We start from the raw sequence: 27,249 nt of genomic DNA on the forward strand, positions 1-27,249 counted from the left end.
AAGTTAGATTCTTACGTTGACGTAACTCTTTGTGCAGGTGCTGCAAAAGCTAGGAAAAACAGAGGAAACCCGAGATGACATGTTTGAATACTATAATCAGCTGTTCCTGGACCAGCAGGTAAATATGCTGGAGACGAAGTGAAAACATAAAATTTCAGTTGTCTCTGCCTCTGTTGTTAGTTGACTTAACATTAAATGCATAAAACGCACTCACACAACCATTCACTATTTGCAGGTTGATGGGAATCGAATTTACAAAGACCTGAGGAACTATGTTAATGCAGTACGAGGTATGAGAGTCCTTTTCCCTGGACGGTAAATCCTGCATGACTACAGTTTAAAGTGATTCCCAACCGCTGTGCTGTAACACACTAGTGTGCCGTGGAAAATTATCAAATTTCAATTAATTGGTCCAAAACAATAACGGTATTTCATTTAACAATGAGTGACAGATAGAGCAATTAAATCCTCTACCGCTAGGTGGCAGCAGATGGCTATGAAAACTAAAAAAAAAACAATCAGAGCTGTTGAAGAAGATCTGTCTTTCTTCAATTCCTGCCAGTATATTAGTGTTGGCTTCAACTAAACAGGAGTACATTTTTAGTAAATTCAAACAAGAATATTGTTATATTTCATTACATATATATGTGGGATTTTTTTGTGTGTGACACAAAAAAGGCTGGGAAACACTGTAATAAGGTATTTCTGTGGTAGATTTGTTTTATATAAATCCTTTTTGGTCTTACAGACATGCGAGAAGCATCAAGGCGTCTCACCCAGTCTCTGTTTGATGTCTATGAAAATGACTGGGCTGGAGAGGAAGACCTTGGAGCCATTGTTGAGGTCAGAGACAGGGCGTTGATAATCATCCCTGCTGCACAGTTTAATGCCATTTTAGTCTGCAGACACAAGAAGCTGAATTTCTACCTTAACCTGGGGGAGCAAAACTGAATGTTTTTCTTTATTTCATACATATTTAATGGATTATTTGTGCTATGCTTTTTAATAAGGGGGAGGATCTTCTCTGGAATGACTACGAGGTAAAGCTGATAGACCAGACCATACACACCGTGGAGTCCTATGTGAGCCAATTTCCAGATGTCAAGGTGAGACAAGAGAAATAAACACAGAATCAAAACCAAATTAGCTTTTTCTTCATTGGTCATTGGTCTAAAGTTGCAATCTTCAAAGTGCTTTGAAGCATTTTATACTAGGGATGGCTGGATCCGATACTAGGATATAAGATCGGTATTGGTCAGATATCGATCAAAATTGTCAGGATCGAACATTGAAAAAAATAACAACACCCTGATCTGATCCAATACCTAAGCCCAAATGCTCAACTTAACTTATCTAAGTCGTGTCCCACAACTGATTCAACCTCCAAAATGCATGTTTAGCATGAAGAGGACAGCAGGATACGTCGAATTATGTTTGAAAAGTATTTGGACATATTTGACTACAAAGACTTCACTGGTTGAATTGTAGGTCTGGTCTGGTAATACAGTTTGGTTGACCATGATACTTTTCAAAATGCAGGAAAAAGTCTCCAAGAGGAGAAGAAAACTAGTCGACTACGACTCCTCTCGTCACCACCTCGAGGCACTGCAGACTGCAAAGAAGAGAGACGACGTCAAGATAAAGAAGGTCGTTTTATTATTTTTTTCTTGAAAAAAAAAGCCCATTTAGCTTCTTTTATAGCCTGATAATAAGTCAACATTATCCCCAAAAGGAATATTGAAAATAGAAAGTTTGACTCTACAGGCGGCGGAGGAAGTAAATTACGCCAAAAGTGTCTACATGGGCATCAACAGTGAGTTGAAACAAGAGCTGCCAGTGCTTTTTGACAGGTCTGATACTTTTATTGTGTAATAAAAGTATGATTTATATGGATTCAAGCACGGTTAGATTTTTACACCTACTGTCAATGTATTTCTCCTTCAGTCGTATTGGCTGCTACATCAGCGTGTTCTCCTCAATATCCAATCTACGAGAGACTTTCTGCAGAGAAATGCGTACAGTAGGTTTCGCCGCGTCATTCCAGCTGTTGACACAGGTTATCAGTTGTTGAAAATGTATCTCCCTAATATTTGTTTTCTTTTTTTTTTCAGCTCGCTCTGGATCTGCAGAATGTGATGAAAGAGCTGCAGGCTCAGCATCCGGATAAAGTGTTTGCTGTGAAGGGAATACAACGGTATTTTTATTTATTTACATCCTGAATTCTTAAAAGCTGTTTGTCTGGGAAACTTATTCAACACAGAATGATGTTGTCAGGATCTTACGTGGCAGATTTCTGTGGCCTCTTGTCAACATTTTAATACTACCATATACTGTATGTCTACATAATGTAATACTGTAGAATATAAAAGATAAAATAATGATGTTATAATATGTTGAGTAAATAATATTTTTTAAAAGATTTATTTTTAATATTCCATTTAACAGTTACATATATGAACATAAAAATATTACACATTTAATTTTAGTCCACAAAATCTAATTTAAATATAGTCAACTAATCCATTGCCTAAAACCAGAAGTCAACAACTATATTTGTTGGAGGGACAAAATCTTACAGTTATACATTGTGGGAAAAACTGCTAATTTTTCTTTGTCCCTCCAACAAAACAGTTATACATTGTGGGGAAAACTGCTAAATTTTTTTTCAGTTGCTTTAATAGATGGGAATAGATTGGAATCCAGTTTTGGGCCAGATTGGATGACTCTGTGGGCTGGATTTGGCCTGCAGGCCGACAGTTGATGATCAAAAAACAGTTTAATTGACTTAATTGGAATTAAGACATAGATACTTTATACTATGTCAAATCTTCAGAAATATACTCAGCAGATTTATTGTATTGTTTTCTCATTATAATCCTTCATGTTGCAGCTATGGTTCACTAAGGAGACGAACTCTGATGTCACCGAGGGCCTGGAAGGCCAGTTTCTCAGAGTTTCACCGCAGCTACAGTCCTAAAACTGGCCCAGGGTTCAGCCTGAAGTCTCCGGACAAACCTCGGCGCAGCACTCTGTCCAGAGAGAGCAGCACGCACTCGGTGTCCCTGCAGTCGCCACCTCCGGTGAACCCCATCTCCGAGCACGGTGACCCGGATGCTGAATCGAACCACCGTGAAAACCACTGCTCTACTGCAGAAGAGGAAAGTCCAGAGGGGACGTCAGGCATCGGGCTGAAGTCCAAAGAAGACACAAAACAAGAGGAAAAGTCTGTGAAGGAAGAGGTGCCAGAGATTGAGCCTCCTGCAGAATCGGATGATAAGGGAGAGGGAGAGAGAGCTGCGGTGAGTGAGAGCAGCTCTGAACTGAACAACTCCTGTGACTCAGAGAGCTTGGATCTCAAGCTGTCTGCTGCAGTCAGCGATACTCTGCACATCGAGGAGACAGACGGAGAGAGCTCCGACGGCCTTAAATCAAGCAGACTGGAGAACGGAGATGTTTCTGGGTTGAACTCCGACACCAGTGACCTTCGTGACAAGGTTCATCGCTTCATTAGCACTGACGCAGAGCAGCGTCCAAAGCATTTATCTTGACTTTTCTTTACACGTTTCTTCTTTTGTTCTTCTGTCTTTTCCAGGATGTTAAGGCAGAAGTGCAGACGTCTCGAGACGCCAAGAGCACAGACGTTTAAGATTTTGACACAAGGTTTGTGTGTGTGTGCGTGCTTCTGTGTTTCCTCATATTTCTGACTCTGTGTTTGACTAAGTTTCCTTCAATAATATAAAGTGTGTTTGCTCCAACAGAAGCCCAGAGGAGACTAAAGTCAACAGCTGCACAAGATGAAAAATGTAGAAGCAGCTGCACAGAAATGCCCAACTGGTGTCGTGGATGCTGGTGTCCAAGTACGGTCTGAGCAGAGATCTGACGCTGTTGGTTTTTAACTCAATGAAATCAGTTGTAAATACAATAAAAATTTAATCCTCTACCTGCTGTACTACATCTAATATTTTACCAAGTATAAAGTATGAACATTTAAAAATCAATTTGTCTAAAGGTTCACACTGTGGAAAAGCCAGTGTTTTGGGTTCAGAAAAATCTTAGCTTTGAATATAAAAGTGAAACCCAACAGTTTTCATTCTGAGTGATTTTTCTGCGTTTCCTTTTTTTTTCTTCTGTATGTTTTTCATCCACTTTCGATGCAAAGAAACTAGTTTTGAGTTTCATTTTTTCTTTCATGGCTTTGAACTTTGTTTGATCTTTTTTACCCACAAGATTAATTATTTAATGCACACGTATTCTTCAATATGCTCTGTCTGTAATTTTGCCGAAATGTTCACAAATTAATAATTAAAAATACATAATTGGGTTGTGTGTTTTTTTAATGTTTTAGCTCAATTATGTCTTGTGAAGCCTTAATAGAAAACAACTCTTAAAGCTTGATGTTCAATTGTAGTCCATGACCCACACATTTCTATGAAAAATACAGATCCGTAGATAAAAGATTTATTTGATAATATTGGTTCCTAAATTTACTAACTAAAATTTAATTAATTTCACAAACCTACTCCTCACCAAACACCTGTATAATGTGTCATATTATTTTAAAACATTTTGGCAACTTTTTTAATTTGGCATATACATTAAAATAACTCAACGACTCTAAGCATTTGATCTAAAAACATTTTCAGAAACACTGACACTTATTTTTCCCACATATAACTCTGAGGTTGCGGAAGCGAGACGTTTTTTCCGCAGTACTCTTCTTGTTTTGAGTTGTGACGTTATCGCTGCAGTGAAACCTCTAAAATCAATAGACGATCTTTGACGCAAAATTGAAGAGGAAAGGGAGGGGTCGGAAACTGAGAGCGTGTCCTGCAGGACTCACGAGTACCGGGAGGGCGGGGTGATAGAGAGAGAGAGAGAGACGAGGGAGAAGTGTAGCACTTTTTGACTCTGTATCTGACACAGGCACAATTTTAGACTCGGCAGCAGCAGCAACAGGAGTCACTGTTACAGTGTTACGTTACAGGCGTCAGTTGACTGCAGTGCGTTTGTTTTCTCTACCTCGGAAGTTTGCTCGGCTAAAAGTCGTGTTTGAGACGCTCAGGTAAGATCACACGAGAACAACAGCAGCTGCTCCTGCGATGATAACTATAATGATGATGGACAACGTCCCACTGTTTGTTCGCTGCGTGAGAATCACGGCGGGGTTTTACCTGAACAGTATTTACTCAGGGTGTTGTTACCACAGCCGGAAATTCACGGACACGTTTTTGTTAGGTTAATGTTGTAGAGAAGAGGAGTTGGAGGAAGACGAGTGAATGACTTTTTTGTTTTAATTCAAAGTTCAGACTGTTTGTGACTAATGCTCACTTAAGAAGACAAAGAAACCCCAGGCGGGTTTGTTCGCCCTCCACAGGGAAATGCGTTCTTTGTCAAAATAAGAACGAATAATTAACTTTGTTATTGACAAAGTAATTTGTTTCTAGAACAGGCATGGGTAAACTACGGCCCGGGGGCCAGATGCGGCCCGTTCAGATTTTTATTTCGGCCCGCCAAACTTTTCCAAATTATATATATATATTTATACATACATTATATCACCATTATACGTCTGCCTTTCCCCTGCAATGCCCAAGTTTCTCCAGTAGATGGCGTAGAAAAGCATTTTAGGATCTTGGTCTTTTATTTTTTTAGTCTTTATTAGGAATAAATTCGTCGTGTTGTGGTATCCTTACCTGAACAGTGTCAGTCTGTTCTACTGTATATTCATATTATAGTACTTTAAAAATAAAATAAAATTCAGACCCATTCTGGAACAACTTTTCTTAGTGTTCTTTGACTGTTGCTCTCCACACCACAGTCACACCAAGGCCGGGATTTGAACGTCTTTTTGATCCTCCAATTACAAACCCGATCTTGAACCACTAAGCCACACGCTGCCCTGGTTTAGTCACACTGTTGGAAATTTAAAATGCCAAACATTTTCAGAGGTTGCTAGACCAATGGATGTGTACTGTGGTAGTAGTTTCTTATTTGTTAGTGTTTTTTATTTGAACTTTATTCCTGTAATGCTACAACCATTGTACACACGCTCATTATAATATTATGAACATTAATTATTAATTATGTCTTTTTTTGATAATTGACTAACATGTGAACTTGTCTCTTTTTTTTTTCACAGGTTGTCGCTCTGTTAACCAGCAGTCATGAATAGTAAGTCCACATTTGTTGTTACAGTGTCATTTTCCCGTGTTGTTTGAAACGGTCATGCGACACATGGGATGGGTCGTTCAAGTGTTTGTGTTGAATATGACCAGCCTTGTTGACTTGACTTTGTTTGAAATACTTTCAGCTGTTTAGTACCACATTGTGGTTGTGTGGTGATGCTGCAGTGTTTTATAACTATCTGCAACACTTAATGAAGTCAAGTGTGTGGGGAAATCTTAGTCATTTTACACGGTCGTTAAGATTCCTGAACAGTCTACAGTCAACATTTGCTAGTTTCACAATCTCAGAGGTTTTATGTGTCAGTCAATTTAATGGGGAAATGCTACCAAACACTGATCGTCAACCGGCGCCTCCATCTGGCTCACTGACCACTATTATTATGTTTCTGTCTAGAAATGGGGTCATAATTAACTGAGTTGACTTAATGGTGGTGTTAAGGAAGACCTGAAACTAACATGTGAGACCATGAACGTGTCTGGACACTGTATGCTGATGCTGCAAATCCAGTGAGAAGTAGCTTCATTTCCCCACAGATGTCTGTCCATCTGAAGAAACCTGAAGTTAACCTTTGTGAAACACTTCTGGTGTTTCCCTAATGATTGGACGAACACATGATTCAGGCCACGGCAAAAAAACAAAACCCCAGCATTTGACCACTGAGGCTTCAGTAGAACACGCACACACACACACCTCCCACGGAGCTGAGATTTTAAATATTTAAATACCCAAACCTACTTTAAATAGATCAATCAGGCTCAGCTTAGCATGGACCAAATATCAGTCATAAAAGTAAGTTCTTCTTTAGCGTTAGCTTGTAGCCGGCTGCTGAAACAGAAGGAGTTACATCATTTGTTACCATGCCTTGTACCAGTGTCTGATGGGCCGTATTAGAAAGCCCAGTGGGCTGTATCTGGTCCACAGGCCATAGTTTGCCCAGGTCTGCACTAAAGCATCCTCTTCTGCAGCGTCCTCTTGGGGGTGCTGTTGTGGCGCCCCACCATCTTGACATATTCACAACTACTCTTTCAGAACTCCAGGGAACTTGAAAAAGAATCTGTGCAATTTCTTTATTAATGGACAAATCAAATAAATACTGAAATTGCTACAGGTTTGTGTACCATATATGGGACCTGCCCCCCACTTTGAGAACCACAATTCTAGGAAAAAGTGTCGGCACATATCCACATTGATATCCTTGTTAGCAAGAAGAAAACAAGTCATAAGATACAGTTGTTTTGTTGTGGTGTTTTTTACCCTGGTCATTAAATGCACCTGTGGTATCATCTGGAACCACGTGACGTTTGTTTACCCTCCTGCAAATAGGCTAATCAGAAGTAGTTTCATTGAATTATAGTCAGAATAATCACTTTCTACTCGTTTTATTAGTAACGACGTGTACACTGTTAGCAAAGACGGCCTTTCGTTTTTAATTTTTAATAACAGCAACGGTTTGCGTCAACAACGGGTACACTGTTAGAAAAGACGGCCTTTCGTTTTTAATTTTTAATTATCTCTGTAGAATTAAAGCAGAGATTAGGAAAAAAGTGTTTTTCATTATTTCCAGAAAAAACGTATCTGGGATCCTGCTGCCAACCAGATGCCGACGTGGCTGTGATTAAGTGAATAATTAACGTGAAGGCTGTTGGTAGCCGTGTAAACCACTGCAGACAATTAAAAATCGACAAAAAATTCAGCAATGACAGTTTTCTCTGCTGAAGGAAACGTTAATCTGATGTTGAGTTAATTCCTCCCCGCAGTCAGAAGACTGTCGACTTGACTGCGCTTTTGGTACACGTGTACCACGGGTTCAGTGGAGTGTTAGCCAGCAGGGCTATTCATCACCGAGCGTCTGTGATTGGATATACAAGAGGAGCTTCTTTTCAAAGTGGCTTTTGTCTGTGTAAAAATATTGACAAAAGAACATTCATCATCTTTTCAAGGACAACGTTTGGAAAAAGTATCTTCTTTTTCTCTGGGCGTTCGAAGGCTCACTTTGTTTTTTTTGTTACAGTTTTCTTTTGTACAATTCAAATAATTTCTCAGCTACCATTCAATTCACCTCTGTCCTGAATTGTTTTTCTTTATGTTCAACTTCTCTTTCTTTTTTTTTTCTGTTTTAAAAAAACTTTTTTCACTCTTGGCCTGTTTCAGTCCAGTTACCAAATAAAATGACTTATTTTAAATGTATTTGTTTCTCCAAACTATTTTTAAATTATATATACAGTATATATATATGTTTGCTTTTTTTGTTGTTTCTGTTTTTCTTAATTATTTTCTTTATTTTCCAGATTCAACTAATGCAAATACGACCGACTCGTTGTTTAAAGCTGTGACTCAGAGTAAGTACACTGATATGGACTGTACACGGTACACCACAGGTCCCAAACCACTGGGCCGCGGACCAATCCCGGGCCATGGTTCATGGTTCACCTAAGACAGGATCCTATTGCAACAAGATGCTTTTCAAAATAAAAGTCTTTGCTGCTGTCAAAGGAGCGAAATTCCCAGAGAGAAAACAGATCCAGTTGCATTTACAGTGATTTAAATATTTATATTGTTGTCAAAACTCAACATTGTCATCATTCATGGCGTGTTTTTGTGTTTATTTTTCTTCCATCAGCAGTGGAGCCTTTGACATTACAACCCACAGAGGCCAGCACCACAGTGATCCAGGGTAATCTTTTTAATTATATGTATTGTTATTTATATGTATTTACATGTATTGGAGAATTCTGTCCTAGGAGGAAATAAATCCAAGACCAGTTGGTCCGACCTCATCTTTGTCAGCCCTGACCTGTAGTTACAAAGGTGGCCTATGGGGGCAGATTTACCAACTGTTACATGTTGGACCAGACAGTCACACACCTGTGTTTCTGCTGCCTCTGGTTCACTCACTCTAACGATCTGGACCGACCTGTTATACAGTACGACTGGAGCTCAGCCCTAATTCTACTGTGTTGACAAAATCTGCTGTGACTGTTGATGATGTCACCTTCAGTCAGGTGTTACAGTCCTCACTCACAGACCACGCCCCCTTTGTAAACCCACAGACCGTGCTGCAAAATATGTATAAAATGACAACTTTTAGCTTTTTTGTTTTCTTATCTTCCCTCCAATTTTCGAAGGTACTCCAGCGCCCCCTAGTGGCCCTCACTTTGAAATCCATTTAGTGTACCTGTAGGCTGTACACAGAAATGTACCAGACTAGAGCTGAGCTTCAGGCGGTGCAGCTCAGTTGTCAAGTTTATATATTCAACTTTGGGAAGAATAAAATTACATTTTTTTTTTGTTTTTGTCAAAAAGTGATAAATGCATCAGTTGAAGCAACTGAAGGAAACAGGTGTGTGATTGTTGGAACAAACACCGTCTCCAGGGAACGAACGACAGACTGTGGTGTCACATACGGAACTGTTTGTGTTGCATATCAGTTGTTAGCTGTGAATCTTGTGAGCAGAATGAGATGTTGAAAACAACAGGAAGTTCAACACTAACACACAGGAAGTTCCATTTGACCAAATGTTTTTTAAGTGCCGGCCTGAACTTGATCTGTTTTTTTTTTTTTTCCTCAGTGATTACGACAGCTGCCCCCACAGGTTCCGATTCAGCAATTATCGCAGGTAACTTTGTTACTTTTTTTTTAATAACTTAAATTAAGGATGTTGCTCTGATACAAGTACAATAATGTAATAACAGTACATGTCAGTATCGTTGTTTCTTCTGACAGTGAAAACCAGATAACTTCATATTTCAAAGTGTCGCCCTAGGATGTTAATTTTGTTTGCGCACTGTATTTTATATTAGCACAAATAATTAGTTACGACAGGAGGAGCCTGTGTTGTTTACTTAATTATCCATTGTTGTTTTCTCATCCACTTACCTGGAGTTTTGCTACTGCTGTTTCTATCACTTCACTTTCTTTTATCAACCTTGATTTGACACAGATCCATCTGCTGGTCACATCTGGTAACACACCTAAGCATTACAGTTCAATATTCCTTCAGTTGTTCAAATTTGATCCCTCACCTCAGGAGGAACTGCTCAGAGTCCACTTTATGATTTCACAAATTAGATCAGTAATAATCTAAGAACTGAACCGTCGTTAATGGTTTTGCACGTTACTTCGTTCCTAATCTGTAGTTTGTAGGAGCGTTCCTATCTTTATTTAAAGAGATAATATTTTTTACTTTTGCTCTGTTTTCTCAGTGGTCATTGTTCTCATCCTGCTGACGCTGGCTGTTTTCGGATTCCTCCTCTACCGATACCTCTGCCACAACAAAGGAGCCTACAGGACGACGGGGGAACTGGCCCCAGGAGAGGATCTGGAGGAGGAGCAGAGCAACCAGGCGGCCAGCGAAAAGAAGGAATACTTCATCTGAACGTGGCGGTGTGTAGCTTGTTAAAAAAAATGTCTCTGAAGGCTTAAGAAGAACTTTGAAATAGTTTTTTTTATTATATACAGTATATCTGTTTTGTGCTGCCCACTGGTTAAAAAAATGCCGTCTAATTTAAAAAAAAAATAAAAAAAAACCTCAACCAAAGATAAAGTTACTTTGATGGATGAAATAAAATCTGAACCAAAGATAAAGTTACTTTGATGGATGTGGAGCAGGTGACAGACGACAGGCAAACACTGACAGGTGGTGGTTCTCTGACGTGCCTGCATTTACAGTTACAGAATTAGTGCTTATTCAGCAACTGTTCAAATACAAACTGAGCTCTGAGGGACCACAGTATTTCTTTTGTGTCTTCAGGTTCTCCAGTTCAGCACACAGTGTTTTTATAGTCATATACACTATATATATTTTTTCCCCAGACGGACCTTATAGTCACATGTTCTGGTGCCATTGAGGGAAGTGTTCGATTTTTATATTTCTTTCTAAAATATCGCTTTTATAAGCTTTTCTTTTATTGTGTAAAGAAAAGAAAAAAAACAAACGTGCCTTTTGATGTTAGGGATGGCAAACGTTTTTGCTTTAAGTCGACTTGTTTTTGTTTTTTTTTAAATTATAAATCGGGTGGTCCTGAAGTTTGTGATAAACTGGGAAGACAATAAAACCTGTTGGACGTGTTGATACAGTGTGTGTCAGGGTGTTCTTCTGTGATACAGTCGTCAGTGTCGATGGTCCGCAGTCTATGACCACGGTGTTTGGCACAAAGTCGGCCTTCTTCCCCGGTAACAACGTTGCTATGGTAATTTAGTTGAAGCCTTTTCTTTGATTCACTAAAACATGGCCAAGTCTTCTAAATATCACTGAATATTATTGGTCCAAAAAACTTGAGTGAGGTGAGATGAGGTACCAGTGGGGAGTTTGAGGGGCATGGAATATGGCACACATGGACGTAACTGTACCACTGCTGTAATGCATGAGGATGTAACTGTACCACTGCTGTAATGCATGAATGAGAACAAGCCTCCAGTCACTAGATGGCAGCAACTCATAGTGGTTCACAGTGGTTCGTACTGATAAAAATATTTACCTAATTTTATTAGGTTCTCAAAAGTATTTTATTTCGCAGGGGTGTGTGTTGGGAGATGTACGGGGGGCGTGAAATCATTTCTGAAAAAAATTAACTGGGAGATGTACTCGTGAAATCATTTCTGAAAAAAATTAAGAACCACTGGACTAAAGTGATTACATTTTCTATTTTGTAAACTGTTCTTAGCTGATCACTGTAGGGCGGCGCTGTCCTATTTTTATCCTGGTCGGTCCAAATTAACTGTGAATGTTTTAGGAAGCATTAGCGTTAGCCAAGAATAGCTGAAAAGCTAAAATGTTGCCAAAAAAGATTAATAAATATTTTACCTAAAGTTAAACCTTTAGTGGGCCAAAAACTACAATAACCAAATAAAAATCTCCCCCGTTATTCACCAACACGTTAGCTGAAATACATATGAAAAATACAGCAACATTTTGCTGAACTTTAGCCAGACACCTCGCAAAAGAAACTCCTCGGTGTCAGGTGAAGTTGGCTCCTTCAACAGCCTTGAAGAATATGCAGTATAAAGTCACTGATGGATGGATAAAACGTTTTAGTGATGTTGGAGTGAAGGCCAGGCACGTAGAAGGACTCACTCAAATAATGACAGGATGATTGAACTATAAATCCACGAGTGATGGCTCGTGGCCACAACAGTAAACCTGAAATTCAGTCCAAAAGGAAGAAAGACAAACATGCACTGCTTCAAATTTCCAAAATAACCTTTATTCTAAACTTACATTTTAAATTTTAAGTTTAGTATAAAAAAGTTAAGTGCACCTAAGTTCTTTTTTTTTTTCCCAAAGTATTCCATCTTCAACACGTCTCACCGAAAACTGCAGTGACACTCATCTCCTTTAGTAATCTTAAAAGATAGAATGTGTACCAAAGTCCGTCACATCACTTTAGTACAGACATCTATTTTACAAAATATTGTCAAGAATCCCTGAACTATAAATGTCCATAAACCCTTCAACAAAGAGTGATCCAATAGCTGGCTGTGGTTGGCATAGCATCGACCGGTGCACTGTAGTTTACAGTACTTTATATTGCTGGGACAAAGACACGGTTATGCTGCTTTAACAACAGTCAGAGCTGAGATGGAAAAAAAAAAAAAACCAAGAAAACATTTGTATGAAGTTCTGACAGCTGTAGCCTCGGAAGCTGCGTAAACAAAAGCAAAATGTAAGACTAGATCCACACTGAGTGACCCATCAATGGAGCAGTGTTGTTCACAGGTGAGCTTCATCATCTGAGGGTCAGCAGGTGAGCCGAGCAGAGAGCCGCTCTCGCTCACTCCAATAACACTGAAATCAATAAAGACGGGAAGCAGCGCGGGAGCGTTCGTTTTGACACGAGGCCACAGCTGTTAGAGCTGAAACTGCAGGTCGGATACCCAGCGACACATCGACACCACAAGACACCACAGGCAACATCTACACACATCATACAGTTAGCTCCACGTTTGAATGTAATGCAATGTAAAAAAAAAAAAGTGACTTAGCAGCTCAAAGATGTGTTGGAAAATTAATTAAATCTGGCAGAAATTTGCTTTGTGTTTTTACAAATGTGCATACTCTTTTCATCTACGTACAACACGTTACATCTTGTCATTAATGTTTAATATTGAATCATTTAAGTTTTTTAAAATATTAATAAAAAAAAATCTAAATCCTAAAAAATAAAGACAAGCCTCCGATGTGTAACTTCTCAGATTTACTGGTCAGTGCATCTCAGACACAACAAAAGTAGGGCTGTCAAAGTCACTATACACAGGTTGTTATTTACACACACTGTGGGGAAATAGTTTCATCAAAGCATCTCAAGATTTAAATACCACCTAGACTAGGAGGCTTCAACTTCAGGGCAGAGCAGAGGACAGTCAGGGAGTCTAGGAGTGATGACCTGACTGACACTGACGCAAACTGATTTATCGATCTACGTGAAGCTAAATCTTGAGCTGTGAGACATCTTTACCTTTCTGTTCTAGCAACATACAGAAAAAAATCTTTTTGGTCTTTTTTAAGGAATGTTGATTTATTATGATTAATCACGACTAATCGCGAATAATCCCATTTAATCGTGATTAATCAGGATTTACCCAGAAGCAACTCAGAATAGTCAGATTTAAAATTTAATCGTTTGACAGCCCTAAAAAAAAAAGTATTTAATCTAATGTGTGAGTATTCAAAGATGTCACTGATCCACATTAATACACTGACTAACAACTGCAGTCGCACCAGACAGTTAATGATACTGACAATCTCAAAATGCCTGGTTTGATGATATGTTTGCTCTGAAATTGTGACCTTTAGAAAATGGAGTCACAGCAACAACAAACAGTGAGTGCATCGTTGACCAATTCTTAGGTACAACCCGCTAATGACTTCCGATACTGCTTAACTCTCAGAGATCATCATAACTGATGTAAACCACTTGAATGTGGAAAAAAAAGGAAGTCTCCTCAACCTGGGAAAATCTGTAGAAAACTAACACAACCACAAACGCAACGTCCTCGTGTAAAAACAAAAGTCAAATTGTGTGACGTAGAAAACAGTAGTTCATGAAACAGTTTGTGTTTAAACTCTGGGTATCCGACGGTGAAACAGAAACAGAAACTAAAAGCTCACGTTACACCAACCACCCCCTCCCATTCATCATACTTTTTTGGATTGACGTTAGATTTCTTTCCTTTAAGCTTACTGAAGTTAAGTTGCTTTAAATCAGGGCTATCCCCAGTGCTCTTTGGCACTTGACTATTTTCATCTACGAGTTGCCCGACAAGGTACAGTAGTTCACTTTGGATAGTGCTTGGAAATCTTTTCTCTGGAAATAGTTTTTTTTTTTTGCCTCGCCTTCAATTTCATTAATTCACATGTGATTTAAATGCATCAAAGTTTTACATAAGCATTTCACTGTGGAACAGACTTACCGTGCAAAACACAACACATTTAGAACTAAAAAGCCTCTGAGATGCAGTTGATTTACCTAGTCGTAATAATAGCGGTATTGACACAAAACTACCACACAGCTACGCATTTTAACTACTATTAAATGATTAAGAACAAATGTAGAAATAGAACTATTGAGCATTCACCCGTAGGTTTGTCATGTTTTATTGTCACACAACACTGCCCAAAAAAAAACTAAACAACGAGGGGCTAATATTTCTACATTTAAATACTGGATTGACCAAAATGTAGTCATAACTTTTGCCACAGTGATTCTCAAACTGGGGTACTCCTACTACCTGTGGTACAATGGATCCCTCTAGTGGTACACAGGGAGATTATTTTTTCTGACTGCTTTGGCAAGATAGTGGTCGTAGAAAAAAAGGGCTAGAAAACACTGCAGTCATTGCTCCAAATTGAAAAAAGGGAGGAATCAGGGGCTGGAGGGAGGGGTAAATAGTCTAATAACTTAATTTGGAATTAGTTTTCTCTTTTATATTCTGGGGACAGCTGAACAGCTGCTGTACTTATGTTGGCCACACTGGTGGTACTTGGAGAGCCAAATATTCTGTGGGCGGTACACGGTGTAAAACGAGCTTGAGAACCACTGAGCTACAACATTAAAATCAGTTGTTCCTTTCAACCGTTCTAATCACATTTATCATCGCATCTCTACGTCACAAGTGAAATACTGTACCTTTCACGAGGGCACTAAAATATTACATTCTATTAGGTGATATCAGTATTGTGGCGTGGCCAAGCAGCCTGGAAAAGGAGGCATATGGGATGTGGAAGGAACTGGGGCATCGGTTGGGGGTGGGGTCATGGTTTAGGCGTGGTGGAGGAGTGGTGAAGTCGCTGTTACCAGATGGTAAACCCTCCGCCAGATCCACCCAAGAAGAAGTTACTCTTGCGCTGCGGCATTACAACGTTGGCACCCTGCATGGCAGCCAGTTGAGCCGCGTTGGGGGGGTGCCCAGGCGGAGGGGGCTAGAAACAAGAAGGACAGAAAATGGCACAAATACCATTGAAAATATAACCTCGGTGTGATCGGTGTGGTTAATTTGGCAAAAAAAAACATTGAACTTGGTCGAAACTCACTGGGATGGAAACGCTGCTGCCTCCTGTGAAACGAGCGCCGGCGTCGAAGCCGCTGTCCACCATTACTGTTGAGCCAGGCGGATACATGGCCCCCATGGGATAGTAGGCCATGGGGACATTTTGTCCCACTGGTCCAACAGCCATGTGATGCTGCATGGGCATAAACACCTGAGCACCAGGGTAGGGAGAGGACATCTGAGGCATCTGACCAGGCACCTGAGGTGGAAGCACATATCTGGGCTGGTATATCTGCAGGAGCACACATGCAGGGAAAATGTTAAAAAACAAAACCCCAAAATGGACTACTGATGGTAGATAGTCTTCTTAGTGGGCTACTAATCTTAGCCCCTCATGGTTACCTCAGAATATGCAGGCGGTGTATCTGAATAGGGTGGTGCCTGAGGGGACATTTGCATAGCAGGAGGGTATACAGGTGCAGTGCTCTGCTGAGGGTACACAGCCTGCTGTGGATATGAACCTGCAAAATAAGATTTAATTAAAAAGCAGATCAATAAAGAGCTCAATGACATTGACATTTTTTCACTGAGTCAGTGGAATTTTAGTAACAGAACAAAATATTCATTGTAGAAAAAAATGCAGTGAATGCAGTTCCATCTGCAGTGGGCAACAGAACATTTAATTTTTGCAAAAGAAAAAAAATCTTCCTCTGTGCCCAAAAACTACAATAAATCTAAAAATACAATATTATAATAACTTCAACTTATTATTGCTTTTGAAAATATCTATGTACTACTTACAATTAGTACTAGTATCTACTGTGTTTACTGTCCTTGCCAGCATATTAATTTATCATTGTTAAAAAAAGGATTTCAATTTCAATCAAACTATAATTGAAAAAAAGGTATTTGGTGTGTTTTAGTTTGTAATTTAGTTTGTTATAACTGGACATTAATGTAAACTGAGAACGAAATAACGATACACACGGTTTACAAACACATATATCCAAGAATCAATACATTTTTGTTGTAGTAAAAAACTATTTCCTCAAGAAAATCCATTTTAGAAATTACTTTTGAGTAAAGAAAAAAATTAAACGTTGAGACTTGGAATGGTCGCAAAAGACGCAGGTTCCCCCTTGTGGCAATTCAGACTAAATGACAGTGGTTATATGTTGACATGGTAGCAAACAAAAATAAATAAATAAAAAGATTCGAGATACGACTGATAACTAGATGTTTGTCCTTTGCATCTTTTTTACAAGATGTATAAATTATCCAAGAGGCTTTAAATACTATTCAGAAAAAGATGTTTGAGATTTGAATGTCCGTGCTTTGGTCACTGACAAGACAAAACAATTGCGAAGCTAAAACATCCGTCTGTATTTAGTGATGCTAGCTAACACAACGGATGTGACTTTGCCAAAAAACAATGAGGAAATGCGTAAGGATTCGAAACATCGTTGGTCTTAAAGATGTTACACGTAAATCTGTTACGTGTTTAATGTGAACGTGCTCCGTGTTGACCACAGTGTTGGAATGTCATGTACGCAGCTAAACTACCATAGCTACAGCTCTTTGGTTCAGGCGTCACGGGCTGCTGATTGACCACAGCAAAGATGTCCGCACAAATACCTTTGTTGTTCATGGTAGTGTAGTGATCCGACGGCTGAGGAATATCAAGATAAAGAAAGAAAGAAGTTCTGCGTCTCTAGTCACGGCCTTTTTTAGAACAGATTACGGCTGCTTTCGCGTCAACCACTTCCTTGTTGCTCTGCTTCTTGTTGTTGTGGATGTGGTGACGTCAGTCGTTCTCTGCCCCTGCTCTGCTCCAGTCACTTGGCAGCTCGCGCGCCCTCTACAGTCAGACACGTAGTACAGACAACTCAAGGGTGACCGGGGGTAAACTATTGTCTCATGACTGACGAAACTAACTGTTGGCCAGGCCGAGCTGGAAATTATGCTAATTACACAGACATTTCCTCATCGTTAGAGGGAAATTAGACAGGGATGAAACTTCCCCAGGAACTGCTCGGAAAACCAGCAGGTTTGGTTGGTTTTCACGATGTCAATACAATACAGTGAGGGTCATTTGTGTAACTACTAGTACATTTCGTTAGCTACTTTATTTACCTAGGTATATACAGTATATAGCTCTGTGCCATTTGTACATTTCTGTAAAATTAAACAATTAATGGTTAAGACGTTAAACTGGACGTTTTTAACATAAAATATATAAACAATATAGAAATATATACATGTTAATACTATACTATTACAGGGCAACAGTTTATTAGGGCAACAGTGATAAGCTGATTAATCATTAACCATCTTCTGATAAATAGACTGTGAACCCTTATTAATGGCTAACCAATTGAGTTGAGTATTGTGTTTTTAAATAGGGAATTTATCAATTCTTTAAGTGCGTCAACATAAAATCAAACTAGGAAAATGAGACACAAAACAGGAATTAGAACACAGGAATCACTTAGGTAATAACATTCATTATTGTACTATTTATTATAATTGATTATATTAAATTATATTTTAACTCATTTAATTTAGATTAGACCACAGTTACTTTGGTCATAAATGGTAAAAAAAACAGCTCTACTCTGCATGTATTACCAAATTTTTTACAAAGTTTACAAATACACACACACAATAAAAATTATTTATTTATTAAACTATCTCCATTTTCTCTCATTTACAAAAATCACAGATCTACCAACCAAAACTTGGTGCCACTTTCTGACCTCAAACCTTATCTTTGCCCCACATATTGATAGGGTTTAATGCTTATGTGTTTTACTAAGAAAAGGAAATAAACAAAAAAATTAAAACATAAACACACTGCGATTCGGCGTAATTAGAAAAACAAAAAGACTAAAGTATGTTAGTTTTAGTCTTCTCTGTCAGATGTGAATGGTTCCAGTGCAGAGCTCAGAGCTCAGTGTCTGCCTTCACTGCTTGGCTTTTATTGTGACGCGTCCCCTTTAAGAGAACCATGGCACCGCTCAAGCCGAGGTAGACATTTTTCAATGCAAGCTTTTTTTCTTGCATAAATTATGTTCATGACGTAGTGCCAAATGGCAATTTTGTGGCAATTTTGCGCGACTTTACAGCCGAAATGGGATTTTGCCAGGCAGCGCGGAGGATTTTTGGGGATGTGCACAGTTGCAGAGAGGGGCATCGTCATTAAATATTAAGAGAGGAGATCCTCACATTGCAACCCCTCCTTATCAATGCAAATACCTCTTTTGTGTGCAGTCACAGCGCCTGTCTGGGAGCTGAGATGAATTTTTAATTATGTGTGACTGAAACAAACTGTGACAAGAAGCCGGTAAAAGAGCGGGGGATTACGGAAAATAAGCTGCACGCAGGCGGTAAGTTGAATTATAATAACCGGACAGTGCTCCGTGGATCTGCGCCTTACGCGCAGCGGCAGCAGCGAAATGGCGAGAGGAAATGAGTTTTGGTTAATATGCAATGCTCGTAATTAGCATAATTTATATATTTATGATAAGGAGAGGGAAATATATTATATTCGGTGTCAAGGCGCGGGTCGAGATGAAATCCGTCGCCCGTACTCGGTGCTGAGTGTCCGTGTTTAAAAGTGGCCGAGGCGGCGAGACTTTTATTGGTCAGGATGGGGGTGGGGAGAGCACCAGGAGCCGCTGAAGTTTTGACAGATCCTCAGTCCTAACGGGACACTGCAGCAGGAGACACATGCACCCGGGGCTGTGTGCCGATCCCGGATGAATCTGTAACCAGTCCGTGTCTCTGGTCATTAGTCTCTTTCCTTCCCTTTTGTGTGCAGTTTGAGAGCAGCACACTGAGGCCTGTTTATAGGCCCCCTCCATACAGTCTGTTCCAGCAACGACAAGAATAGCCAGGAATTAAAAAAAAGAAAAGAAAGAAAAGAAAAGCATGTGGTTCCGCTTCCACCATTTGACTCTGAACTCACGAGCCAAGGAAAATCATAGCTGGATAGACTTATGGAGTTTGGGATTTAGGCCTGAACTTAATCACATCCTTACCACCAAAATAGTTATATTGATTATAGGTAAGACAATTCAAGATTGGGTTCTACTCCTTGATCGACACGTGATGCCTAGATGTCGAATATTATTAACATGCTAACGAAGTTGAAGGCAAAATTAAAAAGTAATCTTGCCAATTAATAAGTAATCTTATTAATCTTTAATAAGAAATATATCTAAGTATGACAGGGTTTCAGAACAAGAAAAAGTCCACTTTACCAAACAGACACATTCAGGCCAGACTAAAGTACACAGAGAAAAACAAATAGGTCAGATAACACAAAACTAAAACCATTTTCAGATGCAATAAGTTAGCAAAACACACAATTAAAATGATCTCAAAACAGCTAAGGTTAGCAACAAAGCCAACTTGTTGCTTCAAAAGCTTTAAAGTTATGCGTCACAAGAAGATAACTTAACAAAATAAATAGCTCTCATGTAGCTTAACATTAGCCAAAACGGCTCAAGAAGCATGTAGCTTAACACTTAGCTTGGCTTAACATTAGCCAAAACGGCTCAAGATGATGATTTATATTTATGATAAAAACCTATAAGTAGCTAAAATTCTTTATGTTTTGGGTTTTTTTCTGTTTTGCTCAGAATGCCAGTTATGATTTAGCTCGTAGCTAAAAAAAAATTTTGTTTTGGTTTTTTTTTTCTGTTTTACTCAGAATGCCAGCAGCACCGTAGCTGTGGTTGTGTCACGGTGAACCATGAACTCCCAGAATCCCCCTGCCAAAGATGCCCCTCTCACTGTGAATGAGCAGGTAACAACTCAGCTGTCTCAACAGCCAGGGGAGACCCTTCCTCCCTACCTCCACCCCCACTGTTCATGTCATTAGCAGGGTTGTTTGCTGCTGCCATTTCCATGTGTCACAGTCATTGTTACAATGGACTGATGGGACCGTTATGTGCACAGTTTAACAAAGATTAGGCAAAAAAAAAAGTGTTTGATTTTTTAGTTATTTCCTGATGGAGATTTGGGTGGAAATATATTGATATTATTACTCTTTTTCATTCTGTGCAGTCACAGGCAGCAAACAGTAGCAATGCTCTTCAGTAATGCATTAAAAGGAAGCTTTAAGAAAGCATTGCTCGAAGCTTGTTGGCTGATGCTTATATGTCATTGTTTGGTAGTACTCATGCTCTTTCCATTTGTGTCTGTTTTTTTTTTCTTTTTGTTGTGTTTCATTGTGTGCGTTTTTGTCCCTTATTGTGATTGTGTCCTAATATGTGCTGGGCTTCTCTGTTCTCCTTAGCCATTCACTGTCTGACAGCAGAAGTCTTATTTCAGCCATTAAAAAATCCTGCACTTTGAAATTCCCTGCCAAAGACAACCAGGTATGCATCCTTCTCACTCTTCCTGCATTATGTCTCTCTGCATTTTGTCCTCCAGCCCCTCCAGGTTGTCTTCTTGCTGCCTCTCCTTCTGCACCTCTCATTATTGCACATCATAAAATAAGTGTTAATGTCAAAAGTTGGCTTTAACATGTCTAAAAATGACATTTATCTGCAAACCCCGTTTCTAGAAAAGTTGGTAGCTTTTAATAATGGAATACAGGTTAAAATAATAACAATTAAAAGATGGGGTTTTCACTGACTAACTTAGTAAACCTTGCACATTTTTCTTACATGCATGTTTTGGATGTTTGCAAACTGACATTGTCTTATTGTTATTTATTTTTTATTTTTTTTATATATAGTTTTAATTTCAAAAGACTAGTCAGTGTTTGCCACTGGCTGATTCCTCACTTTGTGATGCATCTGGCTTAATCATTAGAAGACATACTCTATCTGGACTGCAGGCATAATTTGTGCAGAGTGAGATCTGATATTGTTCAGTTAGAAATCAGCAGAAATCCTGGAATAAGACAGTGTTATAATTCCAATTCTGCTTCATTCTTTCTACAGTGCAAACATTTAATGCTTACGCTTTATTTGTATTGTTAATAAATGCATTTAGTTTTGTCTACAAAACACTAAAAACATTAACAAAAAAGTTATTGTATTTTAGTTAAATTGCATTTAAATGTTGAAAATGATCCAACTTTTCTAGAAAAGGAGATTGAAATACCTCCACGTTTATCTCGTCTCAAAATCAGAAGGACTTGACTGGACTACTTCCTTCCGCTTACATCTAGGTCACCTCAGCGTTATTATTCCCTTATCACTTTGTAGGTCATTGTGATGTCTGGCCATGAGACTATCCGTGTGCTCGAGGTAGAGGTGGACACACCTCTGCCATCGTCAGTATCCAACGTGAAGTTAGAAGGGAAGGCTGAGGAGGCAGCGGCTCAGGCTGTGGATCATACCGAGGGTAGAGGCACCCAGGATGGCCCCACTTTGCCCCAGAGCTCTAGGGGATTCGGTAAATCATGTCAGACTGCAGAAAAAAAACCCGACATCACATGACTTTTTCTTCACATACCCACGACACAGTTGGACTGAAATGCCAGTGGCAGCTGTGGTAAACATGAAACGTTACGACCGTCCTCCTCTGTTTCCCCTGCAGTGCTGGGTGAACAACAGGTGGTGTCTGTAGAGGCTTCAACCCCTGCTGTCCAAACGCTGACTCCTGCTGTTCCCATCAGTGTGGCCCTGTCTCAGCCCCAGGCTGCCATGCCCATCACTGTACAAAACTGCCCCCAGGTAAGACAGAGCAGGTAGTTATTTTAATGCAGGGGTCAGAATATCCAAAGATTATACGCTGAAAAAAAAATTGTTTTCATGGATTTCAGGTTGTGACGTGTGGCTTTTTCTATCACTGCATGAATCACAATGTGAAATGTTTATTGTCATACCCAATGGAAGTAAACAGAATAAAATACAATTAAGGCAGCATGTAAAAAAAGTGATAAAAACACAAACTAGATACAGATATACAGCCATGTAGAATCTACCCACGAATCGGTAACTGAATCCCACTAGATGGTGCAATCAATGACCAGCTGGGTTTAGTGGAAAACATAGGGGATCACTCCTGTCACGGAATTGTGGTTTCCTCATGGCACGGGAAAATCTAGATGGCTGTACCTTTATAAACTGTGTAAAACAGTGTAATTAAAGGCTCACACAAAAAATAATTATAAGAATTCAATGTAAATCATGCAGAAAATAACAAATAATAACATTTTAAACTCACTGAAAAAAAAATCATTTAAATCCCAACAGTGCAGCTTGAAAAACCGCAGTAGAAAGTTAAGATGCTGGAGGATATTGTGCAACTGAGTTAACTGCAAATTAGTGAATCGCTGCAGCTGTGTGTGCAAACGTACCTGTTTTAATACAAGGGTCTAAAAACTCTGAAGTCACACATCAAAGTATAAAAGATATTTGGATTCCTGCGTTGTTTCCCGTGCAGTTTGACACATGAATTACTGTCGCTGTCGCCCACAGGCCGTAGGTGATTTACCACAACTGTGATGTGAAGCAGATGTCTTTAATGCAAATTGAATTTGACAAATGGGTGATATTTATTCCCAGACAGCGCAGCACAACCTCAAGGGCAGTACAAATTTTCACTATAGAATTCCCATCATTTTGAGAAAAAATATATGTGGCCTCGAAATTAATCATTGCCGTGGAGACGGATGGATTCGCAAATAAGCTGCTGTGTTAAACATTCAAAATACAAAGTGATGATCGTCGCTCATCTCAGTCACTGCACCTGATGACGGAGACTCTGTCCTGTCCTCTGTCAGGTGCTGACCCAGGAGAGTCTGGCCACTCTGATGACTGGCATGATGGCTCAGACGGGCACTCTGGGCCAGCCTCTGCTCATCCCCTTCAGTATGGCAGGATCCATCGCTGGTCAAGGCAGCCTGGCTGTTCTCACCCTCCCCACCACCAGTGTAGCTACTCTGCCTGGGCTGGCAGCCGCTAACCCGGCTGGAAACCTCCTCAAGCTGCCCTTCGCTGGTCTCCAAGGTATGGATGATCGGTGTGTGGCCCACGTGGCCTCTGTCGATTACAACTCCGCTCTAACTGTGCTCATTAGAAAACATGCTAATCGAGTCCTGGACGTTTAATAGTTTTGTGTAATTGGTTTTGCTCCCCCTCATGGAGCCCCATTGTACACACACCAGCGCCACCTCTTGTCATTTTTGAGGATGATCATACTTGTCGTAGGCTCTCAGGACGCCGATGTCAGCTCGTTCATCAACGGGCCTTTTTCACGGCGGACATTTTGACAGGTCGCAGTAGGAAAAGCTTGTGTGCGGATAATGAAATCCAACTGTGTACAGCAGCCATTTTAACAAGCGCAGCAGAAAATATGACAGGTGTAAACAATCAAATTGATGACAGTCGTATTCCCTTCAGGTGGGTCTGTCACACTGCTGTGGCTGATGGGACGTGCACAGTTTTTCTTAAATGTGAACACCAGCACCTGTGCTATATGTGTGTGAAAACACACAAAAGTATAGAGGATAGGATTTAGCACCATCTACTGGTGCAGTTCCATGATGTCCTTTATTTTCAGGTTAAAAAAGGTTAAGAAAATAATTATTATTTTCACAGAAATCCTTCTGTCTTTAAACAACATTCATATAATAACAGATTTCACAGAAATCCTTCTGTTTTTAAACAACATTCATATAATAACAGATGTCTTGCCCTTTGACCTTTCCCTCAGCTGCAACCGTCCTGAGCTCAGTCCATCCTCAGCTGCAGGCCAATGCACAGACGTTGTTCCAGCCTCAGACCGCCTCCATGCAGCAGGTCCAGGCTGCCGTGCAGCAGGTGACGTCTCACCCCACACAGGCCGCCGCTGCCCAGGTCGGTGGCACTCAGGTGGTGGAAACTCCGGCCACGCCGGCCACAACCAGTGTCTCTCAGTCCAACATATCTGTGGCAGCGCTGCAGACTGGGGGGCTGTCCTTCAACCCTGCCATCGTAAGTCCCACCACCCTCAGTCCTAACCTTTGAACCTTTGCGTGTCAGTCTCACACACACGTCCTCTGTCCAGATCAACGCCGCCTCACTAGGAGCGCAGCCACAGTTCCTGAGTTCCCTCGCCTCCACCCCCATCATCACTGGAGCCATGACCAACATGGCTGGCCTCACCAGCCAGATCATCGCAAATGCCCAGGGACAGGTGTGTACCATTGATATTACAGTAACTACAGTACATGTGATATTCATGTATAATTGCTAAATGTTGAAAGTTTGTAAAATTGAAGTGGATTATATTTTTCAAGGCGTTCTTCTATATTATAAATTCCATTCTGTCAGACAGTGTGGGGATGTAGCTCAGTGGTAGAGCGTGTGCTTCGCATGTATGAGGTCCTGGGTTCAATCCCCAGCATCTCCATCTATTTCTTCCTGTTTTTTTCATCCAGTTTATGGGGAAAAACAGTTGGTTTTTTTAAACATATTGATGAATGTTCATGTAATTATCAATCAATTATTTCTGATTAATCATGCGTGATCCACAGCTTCCCTGCGATTAATCAGATCACAAAGTTGAATTGTCTGACAGCCCTAGATATTTATTTATGATTGAATGTATATTTCTTGTTGCAGCCGTCTCTGCTGTGTGCACCAGCTGATAAGTGGTTTGAAAAATGATTAGATTTGCTGTTGTTTTGTTTATTTATCACTTTTTGGAAAGTTACTTGTTCAGTGTGATTTGCTTTAACAAATCCCCTAAATGATTTACTTCAACAATGCTGTGTGTTTTTCATCATTTTAAACAGTGTTTTTTAATGCTTCGGTTCCAGGTCATTGGAACGCTCCCTCTGCTGGTGAACCCAGCCTCTCTCGCTGGAGGAGCTGCGACTCCCACCCTGCCCCTCCAGGGTCTCCAGCTCCAGACTGTCACCCCGCAGCTGCTGCTCAACACCCAAGGTCAGATCATCGCCACTGTCGGGAACGGACCGGCCGCAGCTGTGACTTCTGCTGCAGTCATTCCCAAACCGACGGCTCCGCCCACACTTTCCAAGCCGAACACACAGGTGAACAAACACATAAATGTCACTGCTCTCACTGAATCAGGAACTTTTTTTGCGATTCCATTCATCCATGTCATACTAGATATATTTGTCCCTGCCAGGCCGCAGCCACTACAGTCACTCAGTCTCCGGTTGTCATAGCGCCGCAGCCATCTGTACTGAAGAGCGCCACCACACTGTCCTCCACAGTACCCATCACCTGTGGAGACATAGCAAAAGTGGGCCAGCTCATGAACAGTGTGTACACCTCCTCCATCCCCTTTCCAAACATAGATCCTTTGCGAGGAAATGGATATTTTTAACTTGACTCTTCACTTTTGTAGAACCACAGCAGGTAGTCAGCGGCGAGGAGAGCATTAATCTGGAGGAAATTCGAGAGTTTGCCAAGAATTTCAAGATCCGGCGGCTGTCCCTGGGGCTCACTCAGACACAAGTAGGGCAGGCGCTGACCGCAACAGAAGGTCCGGCCTACAGCCAGTCGGCCATTTGCAGGTAAATGACTGTACTGTTCAGGTTGTTGTTTTAAGATGTCGTAAAATAATTACTTTTTATAGAACATCTGTGTTTCATTGAAGGCATTTCTTCAAACGCAAGAGTGCATTTGTCATTGGTCATTAATGATGTCCAATATACGGAGTGACCAATCTTGTTAGAAGCTGGACTCTGTCCATGATATGCTCCACAGATTCATACTCAGATGCGTCGTCAATACCACAGGATGTCAACAACTGTCACTTTTTACAAACCCATATGATTAATTTAGTACTGTTGTCAATACCACAGGATGTCAACAACTGTACTGTGCTCACTGAAAGAAGTACTCTTTTTTTACTGCAGATTCGAGAAGCTGGATATAACACCCAAGAGTGCCCAGAAGCTAAAGCCAGTGCTGGAGAAGTGGCTGGCTGAGGCCGAGCACTGGAACCAGAAAGGCCAGCAGAATCTGATGGAGTTTGTCGGCGGCGAACCGTCCAAAAAACGGAAGCGGCGCACAAGTTTCACGCCACAGGCCATAGAGGTTCTCAACTCCTACTTTGAGAAAAACGCCCTGCCCACGGGTCAGGAGATTACTGAGATAGCACGGGAGCTGAACTATGACAGGGAAGTCGTGCGAGTGTGGTTCTGCAACCGGCGACAGACGCTGAAAAACACGAGCAAGATCAACGCCTTCCAGGTTCAGTAGCGGACTGAGTGTGGAGGATTTCTTGGACTGGGATGTTAACAACGACAACAAGGACCTAGATGTAGAAAGATTTGTAAATAACTACATTTTAATTGGATGGAATAAGAGACAAACACCCGACTGAAATCTTCGGAGAGGATCTCACGTCTCATAAATCAAACTGCATGATCCTAATACACTGAGGAGCCAACTGAAGTGTGTGGTACTAAAAAATACAAACAAAGGTTTTAACTTTTATACGAGTGGTTTTACAGGCCGTCCTTGTGAGGAGGTGGTCAAGCACTGATTAACACTTTTATTTCACTCACATCGTCGTGGCAGAATGACTGAACGAAACTGACGTTTAAATAATGGTTCCCCAACAGAGATGTTTCAAAGCTTTTGTCGTCGTGGCAGAAC

General features: G+C 40.4%; 4 protein-coding genes and 1 non-coding gene across 8 annotated transcripts in view; 4 read left to right on the forward strand and 1 right to left on the reverse strand.

The window, feature by feature from the left end:
- The window catches only part of bin2a (bridging integrator 2a), a 5,235-nt gene extending 915 nt beyond the window's left edge, over window positions 1-4,320 (forward strand). Inside the window, exons 2-12 of the mRNA XM_008319134.3 lie at window positions 38-118; window positions 236-290; window positions 749-843; window positions 1,011-1,106; window positions 1,540-1,647; window positions 1,765-1,850; window positions 1,945-2,020; window positions 2,112-2,194; window positions 2,891-3,494; window positions 3,593-3,660; window positions 3,759-4,320. Coding sequence (XP_008317356.1) covers window positions 38-118; window positions 236-290; window positions 749-843; window positions 1,011-1,106; window positions 1,540-1,647; window positions 1,765-1,850; window positions 1,945-2,020; window positions 2,112-2,194; window positions 2,891-3,494; window positions 3,593-3,646 — 1,338 coding nt within the window. The 3' untranslated portion in view covers window positions 3,647-3,660; window positions 3,759-4,320. The remainder of the gene's footprint in view (window positions 1-37; window positions 119-235; window positions 291-748; window positions 844-1,010; window positions 1,107-1,539; window positions 1,648-1,764; window positions 1,851-1,944; window positions 2,021-2,111; window positions 2,195-2,890; window positions 3,495-3,592; window positions 3,661-3,758) is intronic.
- A 488-nt stretch (window positions 4,321-4,808) lies between these two features.
- LOC103385255 (uncharacterized) lies at window positions 4,809-10,690 on the forward strand. Its single transcript, XM_008319074.3, has 6 exons — window positions 4,809-5,062; window positions 6,140-6,171; window positions 8,475-8,525; window positions 8,807-8,860; window positions 9,756-9,803; window positions 10,390-10,690. The coding sequence occupies exons 2-6, from the start codon at window positions 6,165-6,167 to the stop codon at window positions 10,560-10,562; spliced, it is 333 nt and encodes a 110-aa protein (XP_008317296.1). The 5' UTR covers window positions 4,809-5,062; window positions 6,140-6,164; the 3' UTR covers window positions 10,563-10,690.
- A 1,678-nt stretch (window positions 10,691-12,368) lies between these two features.
- On the reverse strand, window positions 12,369-17,486 carry dazap2 (DAZ associated protein 2). 2 transcript variants are annotated; one of them, XM_008319076.3, is made up of 4 exons: window positions 17,309-17,486; window positions 16,076-16,194; window positions 15,717-15,965; window positions 12,369-15,612 (listed from the first exon to the last, which is right to left on the reverse strand). In XM_008319076.3, the coding sequence occupies exons 1-4, from the start codon at window positions 17,319-17,321 to the stop codon at window positions 15,520-15,522; spliced, it is 474 nt and encodes a 157-aa protein (XP_008317298.1). In that variant the 5' UTR covers window positions 17,322-17,486; the 3' UTR covers window positions 12,369-15,519. The 2 variants fall into 2 exon arrangements, with proteins under 2 accessions (XP_008317298.1, XP_008317297.1); XM_008319075.3 differs by having other exon boundaries at window positions 12,369-15,605; window positions 17,309-17,481.
- A 1,180-nt stretch (window positions 17,487-18,666) lies between these two features.
- pou6f1 (POU class 6 homeobox 1) lies at window positions 18,667-27,218 on the forward strand. 3 transcript variants are annotated; one of them, XM_025059415.1, is made up of 12 exons: window positions 18,667-19,059; window positions 20,388-20,483; window positions 20,976-21,057; window positions 21,895-22,084; window positions 22,229-22,365; window positions 23,418-23,643; window positions 24,350-24,609; window positions 24,683-24,811; window positions 25,437-25,670; window positions 25,769-25,904; window positions 25,991-26,159; window positions 26,505-27,218. In XM_025059415.1, the coding sequence occupies exons 2-12, from the start codon at window positions 20,476-20,478 to the stop codon at window positions 26,848-26,850; spliced, it is 1,917 nt and encodes a 638-aa protein (XP_024915183.1). In that variant the 5' UTR covers window positions 18,667-19,059; window positions 20,388-20,475; the 3' UTR covers window positions 26,851-27,218. The 3 variants fall into 3 exon arrangements, with proteins under 3 accessions (XP_024915183.1, XP_024915184.1, XP_016891121.1); XM_025059416.1 differs by lacking the exon at window positions 20,976-21,057 and having other exon boundaries at window positions 18,667-19,739; XM_017035632.2 differs by lacking the exon at window positions 20,976-21,057 and having other exon boundaries at window positions 18,668-19,059.
- Window positions 24,956-25,027, forward strand: trnaa-cgc (transfer RNA alanine (anticodon CGC)). Its single transcript has one exon. It is a non-coding gene; the product is annotated as a tRNA-Ala (tRNA).
- Window positions 27,219-27,249: the final 31 nt, after the last annotated feature.

This window comes from Cynoglossus semilaevis, chromosome 10, assembly GCF_000523025.1.
Source record: "Cynoglossus semilaevis isolate Cse_v1.0 chromosome 10, Cse_v1.0, whole genome shotgun sequence".
NCBI classification, from domain to species: domain Eukaryota; kingdom Metazoa; phylum Chordata; class Actinopteri; order Pleuronectiformes; family Cynoglossidae; genus Cynoglossus; species Cynoglossus semilaevis.